Raw genomic sequence first — 13186 nt, forward strand, 5'->3', positions numbered from 1 at the left:
GAGCTCAGCAGTGATTGGCTTACGGCCGCGTCTATTCCCCTAGTGCCCAATGGGAGAGCGCGAGCTGTATCACCCCGCCCAGGAAGCGGCGGCCGTACCGCAAGGGAAGCCGGGAGAAGTAGTCTCGGGGGAGGCTCGGCCATAACGCCGCGGGGGTGTGGGGCTCCCGGGGCTGCCCGCTCCGGGAGGGGCGGCCCCGCGCACCGAGCCCGGTACAGCTGCCTCTCCTGAAGCAGCAGCGCCTTTTGCTCCCGAGAGAGCGGCGGACGGAGAAGTCGACATCCGGGCGCCGGGCGGGACATCCGGGTTTCTCAGCCGCCCCGCCCCTCCCGGGGACCCGGCTGTTTGCTCGCGTGAGGGCGGGGCCGGAAGCGGCGGTGGTTTCCGGTGTGGGCGGGGCCGAGGGCGCCGCCGGGAGCAGGGAGGAGGCGGCGGCGGCGGCGGCGGGAGGCCGGGTCGGGGCGGCCGAGCAGCAGATAGCGGGTGCCCGGCGGGAGGCCGGGGGGACGGCCGCCGCCATGAAGAAGCAGTTCAACCGGATGAAGCAGCTGGCTAACCAGACCGTCGGCAGGTGGGCGGCGGGGCCGGGGTGCCGCGGCCGGCTCTGCCTGGCTGGGCCGGGGCGCCGGCGGGGCTCGGGCGGCGGCTCCGCTTTGCCGTGCGGGGCCGGGGAGCGGGCGGAGGCCGTCCGCAGTCTGGGCCGCGGGGCGGGGAGGCACCGGGCGCGGCGGGGCTTCCCGCGCCGCTCGGGGAAGAAAAACTCCTGTCAGCTCGGCCAGAGCCCGGCGGGACCGGGAGGGCGGGCGGCAGGAGCCCTTTGTTGCTGGGAAGCTAAAGGAGCGACGGGAGGATCCTGGTCCGGGCGGGCGTGTGCCCCGGCCCGCTGGGGAAGGCCCTGTCGGTGCGGCCGTGCCCGCTGGCCCCGGGGCCCTCGCCTTGTCCCCCCCCGGTTCGCTCCCGCGGCGCGGCTCGGGCTGCGAGGCCGGGGAGCGGCCATCCCGGCGGGCGGGCGGAGGCGGGGGCTGTCCGGGGGAGTCCTGCCCGCCTCGGCTGTCGTGACTTTCGTTTCCTTTGCTGCTCCGTTAACACTGGGTTACCTGACCTACTTCTCGCTCTCTTTCACGCTTAAGAAGACTTCACAGAGCGCGTCCTCCGTGGCTTAATTTTAACAAAAATAACAGCAGCCTTGTAGGTATGCCTGCCGTCCATTTCCAGGCGTCAGAGCCTTGCAAGGGCTTCAGCCTGATTCTGTGGAAACAAATCTGTGGACAGGCACCCGAGCGTCCGCCCGCAGCCCTTCTGTGCGCTAAAAATGCAAAGGTAGCCTCACTGCGTTTCTAGTAGAGTTCCTTATTTTTTCCCCCTAGAAACTGCTCTCCGCTTTTAGTGAAAACTCAATCTGAAAGTATGTACTTATACTGAAAGTATAAACTTTCATATCATCTGAGTTTATACTTTCATGATCTCCACTCCAGTAACTCACTTAATACAATGTTTGTTTTCTTTGGGGCCCACATACGTATAAAACAGGTCGAGTGTGTCAGCTAATAATGGCTAAGAAGTAGATTTTTAATGGGGTGTTTGTTTTGCTATAAAAGAGAGCATGACTTCCAAACCAATTTTTGTGTCCTTTCATTCTCATTTCATATGAATTAATGTTGGTTTGTTTTTTTTTTTTAACACTGTTGGAGCAATTATTGGCATTCCTTTTTCGCACATGTTGGGCCCACAGCTCCAAATCCCGAGTGGAATTTCAAGTAATCTGCGTTGTACTGAGTAGGATAAACATCTCAGGCTGCTTTCTACTTCAAGGGGAAAATCGGAATTAAATCTGGAGAACTGTTTATAGTCCTGTATGAGCTGGGAGGTTTGTAATGACCTTTGACTAAGCGCAGCTGAAGCCCGGTGGAAGCCGTGGCTATCGGTCGGTTCGCAGCGGAGGTGCTCAGGGTGTGGTTGTCTGTCTGCACGATCATTGCTCGTGCTCCTTCGCCAGGTAGCCTGCCGGTGCCTGAGCAGCCTGGGTCTGGAACAGCAAAGTCTTCTAGTTTCATTAAAAAACAGACAAGTAATTGTTTTTCATTAAAAACTATTTAAAATTACACTTAGTCATTTGGTTTTATAAGCTTAATATTAATAGGTAGTTTAAATTAAACTCTGTTTGTCTCCTGTTTTAGTCAGCATTAAATACAAGCACATCCTTTTTGGTTCTGTCCTTGCTCATAGAGTGTTTTTTAATAATAAAGTATCTTAAGTTAGTTGTGTGGATTCTTTACCCAAGAACATGCAAACTTTTCTTTTAATTGAATAGAGGTGAGAAGACTGAAGAGTGAGGGCAATCACAGAGTTTTGACCAGTGCTTGTTGCCTTTTTCACGTATAAATTATATCCTCATGTTCATAAGTGCTTTGAACAAACCAGATTGACCCTTCCAGGGATTTATTTGTGTAGCCTTGTTAGCACAAGGTGGTACTTACTTTTTTGTTGCTTAGTATTTGTGTCTTTCCAAGAAAGAAAGTCTTCAAAGAAAAATGTTTATGTAATTGAACTCATTTTCACCACTGTAAATCTGCGTTAATTCTAATGAACTCAGGAAACTTAGTTTATGGATGCGATTAGGGGATGGGAGGGAAAGAAACAAAACTCGGGAGGTTTGTGTTGGCTTTGCAATGCGTGATCACCTGTATGTATAGGGGCTATAACAGTGGAAACTCAGTGAAGATATTTTTATGTCTCCCAGAGTGTAGTGTATTTGTGTGCACAACAGAGCACTGTGTTTCCCCAAACCTGTTTTTCTTTAATTTTTTTGGTTTATCATCACAATGCTTTTGTCTGAATTTCAAGATATCCTGCTGTCTGTAAAGAGGTTGAAATCAGTCATTGGTATTAGATGTTCACTTAGATACAAACAGCGTTTTAAATAGTAACTGCTTTCGAGGCCTGTCAAAGCCCACAGTCTAGTGAAGACTGATTTGATACCGTCAGAGACGAGTTCTGGAAGTGCTTCTGCATCTGTCCTCCTCCAGTTGAGGAGGCGAGAGGGATGTCTCAGCCCTGTAACACTGAATCAAGAAATCAAGCATGATTAGACCAATTGGCGTATAAAGAAGGAGAAATGGTTCACTTTACAGTTTTAATAATAGTTAATTTGAAAGACATTTTGTTTCAAGACGCATCGAATGTGCTATTAAAATTAACCGGTGAATATTTAATATTGCTAGCCTCCTTACGTTTCATGTACTAACCAAGCGTTCAGATAGTCGCCAGGGTCTTATTTCATTTCCCAAAGTAAAATCACTTAGTAGTGAAAGATTTGTGATTGGTTTCCCTTGCAAATACCAGGGCTGAGGTTTTCAAACTTTGGGCAGTGCCGCATTCTGTGGTTTTAATAAGCGCTGTAGAACTCCTGAAAGGCATGGGAGATGTGACAGTCGTCATTCAGTAGGATCTGACAGGCAACGTTAGCAGAGGCCCTGGGTACCAGAACCAGGAGTGAACCATTTCAATTTTGTAACATTGAAGGAAAAGGGGGGGGAAGGTTGCAGCGTACTTCTTATCTGTTGGTATTGTTGCAACTTGCTGCTTTCTGAGATGGGTTTATATTCGTGTAAATTATTTATTAGCCTTCTATACTTGGGCAGAATGAGGAGACAAATCCTATGTCAAAAGAACTCTTGTGGTTATGTGAATGTCTGGAAGAGGTGCAGCGTTCAGTATTTCAGGACCCCGTACGCCGTTGGGAGATGTAGCTGGTGAATAAGCTGCCCCACAAGAGAAGCGGTATTTGGAGGAGCAGTTTGGGCGTCTGTGCTGAGGGCTCGCATCCCCTGTCTCCGGCTCACCTGGGGTGCTCGGGGCGTTGTGCAGACTGCCTGCCCCCGGTCACCTTCTCTGGGACATCTTCCCTCTGTGTAATCTACTGCTCCGTAGAGTGGTCTTTAACTGGCTGTTGCTTTTCATGGAGTTGTATTAGGAAGGAGTATTTTCTACTGCTTTTCACTCATTCAGGGCTTTTTTTCACCATGATTGAGGGGTGGGGCAGTGGGGAGAACAGACATGTTATCATGAGGTCAACAAACCTTCAGTATGCATCAGTGATGTGTCTTTACCATGGTTTCATTCCTTTTAACAAAGGAGCATTTGACTCTAAAATAATCCAGGATTTATCCCGTTCAGCTTGCCATAGGTATGAATGATGCTGCCTTTCTTACAGCCAGCTTCCGCAGGTTGGCATCCTTGGTCTTGTCCCACGCACGTGTGACCTAGGACCAGAGCAGTAACTCCTCAGCGTGAAAAATAAGATGGGCAAGAGCATCATTAAAGCAGAGGAATGGCATTTATATCCGTATCCATGCCTATGAGTCTGCATGGATAGTGTTATACAGAATTATGAAATATATGTAGGAAACTAATTAAAGAGGGGATTAGCTGAGTGGAACAGGATTCCCCAATAATTAATAGATGTGTTAAATGTTTTGCAGCAATTATCTTGTGGATATCGTTGGATGCCTTAAGCCAAGTATTCAATCAGCCACTGAGTAGTTTATGTATCTGGCAGATTTGTTTTAAGTTTGCTTGCTGCAGGTGTGCAAGCAAGCATTTCTACTGAGGGAAGCAACTCAGGCTCTGGTTAACCTATACAGTAAAATATCAATTACTTGTCTGTATAAACCTGGAGGAAAGGGGGAAGCAAAACAATATGTTTTGCCTTTCGTTGAAAACTGGCAGTTGAAGCACTGGTCCCTCTAGTTTTGTTGGCTGGCGTCAGCTAGCGTTGGCTGCTCAGAGAGACTGTCCAAGTCTGGGCCAGGCGACCTCTCCTTGGGAGGTGGCATCAGAACTTTCTCAGGGCAGTCTTAGCTGGAGTAACGAACTGTGAATCTCAGCGTGTCTTGGTTCTCATGTCATCGTGAAGGATCTCGCATCTACTCGGAGATAATTCACAATGGGTCGGGGCATGTAGGGGAGCAGAGGCATGGCTTACTGGGAAATCATTAGTTCCACATGAGCTGAATTAAGGCATCAGGATAAACTGGCATCGTGACAGTGACAGATACACAGCTAATCGCACAAAATAAGCAGCTCAAATCTGACTTTATTTGGAGCTACATCCAAACTCCAGCATAAACAATTGGAAACAGCTTGAAACTTTTTAGTTAGGCTTGAAAAATTAAGGGGGGGAGGGAGTGGAGAAGGAAAGAATAACCCTCATTCTGAACTTCATGATTTGCAGGTGGCCTGTGATTCCTTAGAGGCTATGTGCTGAGGTTGCTTTTAATGGAATTTATGTATTAATTCCTCTAAGTCTTCATCTGTTTTGAGGACCAAGGCTCATGCCCACAGTTGTTCTGTTCCACACACACGTTTCATGTGTGCTTTGTCTGGGTAGAATAGCTTGTGAAATGTAAGTCATGGAACAGGCTTTAGTACGTGCCGTCTCACGAATTTGAAGAGGTGAGGTACTACCTTTCTGGTGTGTTTGTGCCTTTCCTTGGGACGCTTCATAAGCAGATACTCATTCTAGCTGTGTGTTAGGCTCAGAAATGAGAAGGCTTGTGTTGTGTGTGACGTCAACAATGGTAATTCTTCAGGTATCTACGAGTGCTCGTCTTAGAGTTTCCATACCCTTTTATAAATTACAAAGGGAGACAGGTTTTGATTAGAAGCTCGGGAAGTATTCTACTTTATAGTTGCAGTCATCTCTAATGAAAATAAATGTTCAGAGGTATTGTCATTAAAGGCTTTCAAATGATACACTAATAAGCATTTGAACTACATAGCTAAGTAATTCATGTGAGGAATGAGTCCACAGAGGTGTTTGTATCATGCTGTTTACTTTACAGAAGCACAGGTTGGTAATTAATGACACTTGCTAGACTGTCTTAACAATTTTACGTGAGTTAGGCTTTCCTGCCTCTGGGGACACAACTATTAATGTTGTTCCTATTGATTTTTTTTTTTTTCATATTTTAGGTGCAGTCAACAGAGTACCATGCAGATCAGAAACTACTCTAGCCAACTGGTCTGGAAAGTTGAGGTCTGGTGAAGTCATCTAAGATCAGGACTGATAGGTGGATGTACTTACTAGGAGAGATACTCTGTCTGCCCTTAGGCTGTTACAGTAACTTAAACCAGGGATGAGCAGATCTGACTAATTAGAAATCTGGAAGAGACCACAAATCACCTTAGAAAGATCTTTTTTTTTATGCAAGCAGCTAACTTACTATAGCTTCTTTTCTAGTTTTCCACTGTTTAAATACAACTTCTTGTATACAAATAGGTTTTTCCAGGCCCTGTACACGTGACATTGGCATGACTCAACAGGAGTATTTGAACATATCTTTTAATAGCTCATGCCCCGCATAAAAGTTACTGTGCTAAACTATATTTAGTGTTTCTTCAAGCCACTTGGCAATCTCTGTCGTAAGTTGGAATTGGTGCTATTGTAACATAATTATTACATTAAAGCAGGTTATGTTAAAAGGACTATTATTGAATGATTGTGTACAGTAAGGAGCTATCTACATTCAGCCAAGATAACATTAAGCCTACAATGCCATTTAATGCAAGGAAATGTTTCTTTAATGTTCTTCTAGTTCTTGTGTGGGGGGAAAAAAAAAATTGAGTATGATCCCAGTATTTGGAAATTTCTGGCTCACCCAAACATCCTTTTAAAAAAAAGTGAAATATGATAAATGTCACTTACTTGGAGTGATTTTTGTCATTGGTAAAGATATTTGAAAAAGTGGTAAACAACATTGAAATATGTTCTTATTTACGGGCAGGGGGAGAATCTGCTCTGTGGTTGGTCTTTTAGGTTGGCATTTGTCTACATCTGAGTACTCACAAAAAGAAAAATCTCATTTCAGTGTTTATAATAGTTATTTTAAACATTTCCTGTTTATCTCCAAATGAAGTTTGAGGTCTCTCTAATTAGAAAACTGACTTAGATCTTTCTGGATAGAAGATTAATTCAATGACAGGTTTAGAGAGTCTGAGTACATTGAATCAGGGAAGATTTGTTCTCCTGAACACGTGCAGACTTTTGGACTTCATGTAACTGTCAAGGACTGATTGAAATAAAATGCTTGTGAACGCTAAAGCACTCGAATACTAAAAGCAAAGGGAATGCGTTATCTAAACATCTGCATGTTAGTAGCTTGGCTGTTGGACAGGCAGAGCAAGGGGGCAGTAAGCTTTACATTGACTGAAACACTGGGGTTGGCATACAGCTGCACAGACTGTTCCTTACCTCTTGGCTGCTTCAAGGCTACCGAATGGGCTGTGCAGGACTAGAGATGGTGTTTGCACCTGAGATCTAAGCAGAAAAGAACCAGCAGCTACCCCTTTAAGGCTGCCTCTCAGCCTCAGCAGTAGCAGCAAAGTTTCTTGGTATCTGCATATTTATCTGTTTCCTGCACCCTTTGGGGAAAACTGACACAATGTAATGCCTTGTGCAGCTCAGGAATCTGATTTTTCTAACAGTACAAACTTCCAATTATAGAAAAACATGCAGCTCTCATGTTTTCAGTTTGGGGCTGTTTCTTGTGGTAAGACTTGGCACTTGTCAGTGCATTTGCGACTGCCATTAATGCAAGAATAAATGGAATAGCTTGTGGATATGAATTGTGTCCAAGCTGTGGTCTAGATTCACTTCTGCAAGCACGTCTGTTAATCGCATTGATCCATGTACCCTTCGAGTGCATTGCTAAAGCCAGAGGGAAAATTACCTGAATTTACTTGAGGACTTTAGTGGACTTAAGAAGAGGACTTTCTTCAGTTGTTCTGTCTCAGTGGACAACCTGTGAGCTGGTGGGGTCTGTACGGCCCAAGCTGCTGCCGGTGAGAAGGGCTGCAGTGGTACTGGAACCTCTGGTAAGAAGAGAGGTTTTGTCTGTGAACAGATGGTCAGAAAGCAAAGGAGTGTAGTCTGGCCTGCTTTTAGGTGTTCTCTCCAAGTTTTGTAAAGGCAGTTAGTTTATCAGTATCTCTTAATTCCTCAGGGTCCGAGGTGATCTCATGTTGGTTTAAAGTCTAGGTCGTTTAGAATCCTTAAGATTAGAAACTGTTGAGAAATTAAGTTGTGTTTTTAAGAAACGTGTTTCTCTGCAGAAGTTATTCAGTGTGTGTAATGCTGTGCTCTTAGTGCATTGCAGTGGTGTTTTCCGGAAAACCACTGTATTAAACTTTCTGGACGCAAGTGCAACATGAAGTAGTGCTCTTAAGAGCAGCAACAGGTTTTAAATCGATGAGTAAGTATCTGCTCAGCCCTCAGTTTAAATAGCCTCATCACTTGTGATCCAATTCCAGACCACATGAAAACCCAGGAATTCCTTGGCTGGGCTGCGTCTACCTTGCCCAACGTCCAGGGGCCAGAAGCAGATGACGCGGGAAGGGTGCGAGGCTCGGATATCCCGTGGCATTTCCCACGCGCGTTCCCACGGCCGCCAGCTGTGTCTGTCTCAGGAGCTTCCTGAGTCAGAGGTGGCTTCTGTGGCCGATGTCTGACAGCACCGGGCTTGCCGTGGTCCGTGCCTTGACTGTGCCGTCACTGCGAGCATAGAGCTCCACCTTACCAAACAGCTGAAGAATGTGTTAAGGATGTAGTCTGCTCCCCTGCTTCTCTGAAAGTCCAAATTTTGATAGTTTCAACTACATTTTCGCAAGTGAAATCGCGTAGGAGAGAAACAGGTGTCTGCCTGCAGTGCGTAAAAATGAGCTCCTGGGTGCATTACCTTATTTTCCTGAGCAGTGAGTGCTTCCAGGGCAGATGAAGCTTCAGTTATTTTGCTTCCCCTTAACAGATGCAGGAAAATGCCTTTCAAACTTACACAAAAATTTCTGATATTCGGTGGTGAAGAATGACTTGTTGTAGTTGTGCTAAATTTTGTTGACTTGAAGATACCTTAATAAAACGTTGTGCTTTCTAGTGGAGAACTAGCTAAAGCCTGTTGGTTAGAAGAAAAAAGGTATTCTCTAACTTTGTGGCAGACTTGTGTGCCAACTGCCGAGCGGGCAGCATGTAAAATACTTGAGATTTTTTTTATTGCAGAAAAAGAAATTAAAAGACTCCAAACTCAGGGATTTGGGAAATATTAATTGCCCTCTTGCATGCGTGTCCTCATCTCCTTTGGCTCTGTTCACAGTGCTGCTGCTTGATGAAGCAGATCCGAGGACTGATAAAATACTCCCAACAGGCAGATACTGTAGGATCTGTCGTAGCTGGATCGTCTTGGGCTTCCTGTTTTGCCGGGGGGTGAGGACTGCACAGCAAGGGCGAAGGGAGCATCTGCCTCAGGAAAGCACAGTCATCACTTTAAGGCAACATAAGAATAATGGCACTTTTCTGCGCAGAGATTTCTTGGGTGGTTTCACGAGGTTTTGAAGGGCCTAGGGCAGGATTAATGATTGCGCCAAACCTGGCGCGCTGTGCTTGCGTCGCAGCCCATCACCGGAGCCTGGGTCGCCATCCCTGGCCGGACCTGTGCGGCTGCCTGGGCGAAGCACCGCAGGGAAGCAGGGGAGGCTGAAAAAATAGGAAAGGGTATGTTGTCCAGGCGCATCCAGGGTGGAGGTTTTGGTATCTGGCATAACAGCAGAGTAGTAAAGGTAAAAATACACTGCAATCTGCTATAGTGACCGCTGTTCAGCTAAATTGTCGGCTGCGCACCTGCACTCTGGAGGTGGAGTCCAACTCTTCTGATACTTATTCATATAAACAAAATAGTCTTGGTATTACCCTCTTTGTGGATGAAGCTGTGATTCCTTGATTCTAGCTTCATCCGATGGTGGTTCTTTAAAGCAAATAATTTTAATATCAGGTTATGCCCAGAGTCAAAATCCTAAAATAGTAATGATTTAATCTGCTAAAATAGCTAGAAGTGATCTAACAAGCTGTTTCAACCTGATGCTGTAATGTGATACACTTGGGATTTATGAAAGCAAATGTATTTCTTAGGTACTTGCATGGTATTTTTAGGTTTGTTAATGATAATGGATCAGATGCTGTGGTGATGTGACCAGAACTGCTCTTTAGAGGTCATTGTATTAGCAAATGATGAAATGCTAAATGCATATGATCTTTTTAGGTTGTGGCTAAATGAAAAGCATCTTAGTGTGTTAGATGTGTTTTCTAATACTGTGCACAGTTTCCAGAAAGAAAGGTTTCATAACTCATTAAAAGAAGTAGCTCCATTTTGTCGGTGCTTTAGCAGAACCTCCAGCCCACTGTGTTTGGCCTTACATACGGCAGCAATTAGCTGTCCCCTGTTTGCTGTGGCTCAGCTCTGATCTGAAACCTGCGGGAGTTTAATAATGCAAATTAATCTGGGTAAGGTATGGCTGATCTCCCGTAATTCAGAACCAAGTACCTTCCCAGCAGTGGGTGACATGTCAAGTGATTTTAACAGATTACTGTGCTTGATTAGCTCACTTTTTCAGGGCTGCTTGATTGTTACAGGTACCAGTCTTGAAAGCAAGGCTAAATTCGATCCTCACTGACACTGTCATGCTTAAAGCAGCACTTGATGTCTAGACAAGAAGAAAATAGGGAACTTCTGAGTATCCTTTTTATCTGCAACATTGCTTTGTTGACTGAATTAGAACATTTTGGTTGAAATTTATGCCTTAGGACCCAAATAGCCTTATGAGTTTGTGATCGCTATTCCGTTGCTGATAAAAGCATGTCAGAATAGTCGTGTATCTTATGCTTGGACAGTCCTGCTGTCTCAACAGGAAACCAGCTTTCATAAATACACGCCAGCTGGGTGAGGTCACAAGTTCTTCTCCTAAGTGAGGTGGAGCCCTTTTTTTCCTTGACACAGGTTGTTTTCTTGTGAAATTAGTCGCATTGCAAAATGACAGGAACATCCTGGAGTGACTGCAGCAGAGTGAATCAAAGAGCCAGGCGATCTGCAAAAAATGAGTATGCAAAATATGCAAATCAGTTTTAGGTGAGAAGGATCAATAGAGTTGTCATCTTTTCCTTCTGTCTTACAAGTTGTCCTTGCCAGCAATTGCTGGACTGAGATTTTTGTGTAAATATATTTGTTGGCTATATTGCATATTTCTCAAGATCCCAGTGACACTTCCAGAGTGAAAATTAATAAAAGGAAAACTGGTAACTTGTACAGCTGAGCATTGCACAGAAAAGATAGGTCACTGTGGAGAGCTGTTAATGCTGTTGGAGCATGTGGCATGCACATGCATGCGTATCCTTGGTGACAGAGGTGAGGCTACAAAAAACTGTTTTAGCCAGTGACAGGAAAATTAAGTTATAAGCTTGGCCCTTTTCCAGAAGATAAATTGCCTTGCATGCAAATTGGAAGGTTATGGCTGTGATGTGGCTTTGAATAGTACAGCAGTTTATTCAAATGCCAACTTTTTTTGGCATCTATGAACTAATTATCAAGCAATTGATAGATAGGAAATGTTAAGCCATCTGATTAAAAGTTCTATTTTCTGTAGAAAATGAAGGCAAGATAGAAAGCTAATATTTTCATAGAGAAAAATAAATATGTGAGCTAAACTGTTGTACCTTCTGTTTCAGTCGAACATTTAACTCGTTTGTCTTGTTGTAAGCCGATTTAATACGCAGATTAAGTGTTCTGATCTTATTTTTTTGTAGGAATGGAACAGTAGGATAAAGTAATCCTGGTTTTGTAACAGCAGGTCCAAGTGTGTGTTGGAGTGCGGTACGGGTTAATAAACCTTGATTAGCCTATTGGTCTGAGGCTCCTATTTCCTTCTGAAAAATCTAGTGCTAGAGTTAACTTTCAGTTTCATGCTAGAACAGCAAAAAGCATCGTGTACAACACATGGCAGGGCGGTAATGGCGTAGTTCTGCATGTTATACACGTTAATATGGTCTTGTATACGCTGTATCTAAGCAACAGAAAAACAGATGTCTATATCCAGTGCTGTAAAACCCAGCAGTGGGATGAGTCGTCTCAGTTGCAGGCTGATTGTCAAGACTCAGCTCAGAAACTCGCTTTCCTGTTGGTGAAACGTAATAAAGGGTTCAGCCATTAATTGTTGATCATGGCTACTGATCAGCAAATCAGTGCAAAGGCTTCCTTGTGAAAGAGTAGACATAAAGAATAATCCCTATTTTGTCACTAGCCTATTAGTCAATTTTATATAACCTCAGGTCCCTGAATTCCCTTATACTCTTTGTCCTGTTATTTCAAAGCTTCCAACTCCTTTTTGCTTTCTTAGTTTCTATTCCTACTTCATTGTTCTCCCTTTTCTGTGTTTCCTTGTTTTGCTTTTTGTGTTGATTCAGTTTGGTTCCTTTTCAAAGGCTTTCTCTTGCCAGTTTTGTGAATCCCCGAACTTAAAATAGACCTGTCTGGACAGTATATTAAATTAAGAACAGCGTTACCTTTGGCAAAATGTTCATTTTTGGATTGGAGTTTCTTGACACTTATGCAAGGTAGTATGTAGCTGAAATGTCCTGGCAAAGTACGAGAAAGCAAACAAATATGCAAAAAACACCCAGGATTTTTTTGTGTGTGTGTATTTTGCTTATTCCTGTACTGCATATTTTTCCTCTTCAAACATGCCTGCACTGTAAAAGCTTCGCCTTTGCAAAAGGTAGTACTGCTTCTTAGAGTCAGTGATTGACAATGGCAAGACTTCTGGTAAAAGAAATGTAGAATTTAAAAATGTCTTGAGTTAGTGGGCGGTCTACCTGTCTTGTGGCTAGAATGGAAAGTAGTGTCTTGTTTGAAAGTTCAGGATACGTTTGAGGGTTTTTGCTGGTTGTTGGTGGTTTTTTTTTTTCCTCCTTTCCTTAAATGTGAAGAAGTTCTCTTGTCAGCAGGTGGTTTGGCAAGGGGACTGGTCCTTGCCTAAAACTAAAAGCTGCCAAACCCACGTGTAGGAAATTCATGAACTATTCTCTTATCCAGAAACATCAGCTGCTGCCTTAACTCTGTGGTCAAGAGGTTCAACAGCATCACGCTTGGCGGCAATGCCCTTCCTGCCAAGCGTTGGTTCCCTCGCTGCTCTTTTGTTCATTCCCACCCCTTCTTTGTGCTTGCATGTGTGATCTTGGCGGGGAAGTTAATCCGACTGAAAAATGGGTTTCCTTCCAACCAGGTTAGCTTTCAGCCAGGTCAGTCCTTTGAACTGTTGACTAGTGGAGATGCTTGTGCCGGGCAAAGGGAGATGCGAGCAGCCGAGG

General features: G+C 44.6%; 1 protein-coding gene across 3 annotated transcripts in view; it reads left to right on the forward strand.

The window, feature by feature from the left end:
- The first annotated feature begins 479 nt into the window (after positions 1-479).
- The window catches only part of ARHGAP17 (Rho GTPase activating protein 17), a 48728-nt gene continuing 36021 nt past the window's right edge, over positions 480-13186 (forward strand). For all 3 annotated transcript variants that reach the window (XM_075718546.1, XM_075718548.1, XM_075718547.1), the window contains exon 1: positions 480-571. In XM_075718546.1, the coding sequence (XP_075574661.1) occupies positions 519-571 (53 nt within the window). In that variant the 5' untranslated portion in view covers positions 480-518. The remainder of the gene's footprint in view (positions 572-13186) is intronic.

This window comes from Pelecanus crispus, chromosome 11, assembly GCF_030463565.1.
Source record: "Pelecanus crispus isolate bPelCri1 chromosome 11, bPelCri1.pri, whole genome shotgun sequence".
Taxonomy (NCBI): Eukaryota; Metazoa; Chordata; class Aves; order Pelecaniformes; family Pelecanidae; genus Pelecanus; species Pelecanus crispus.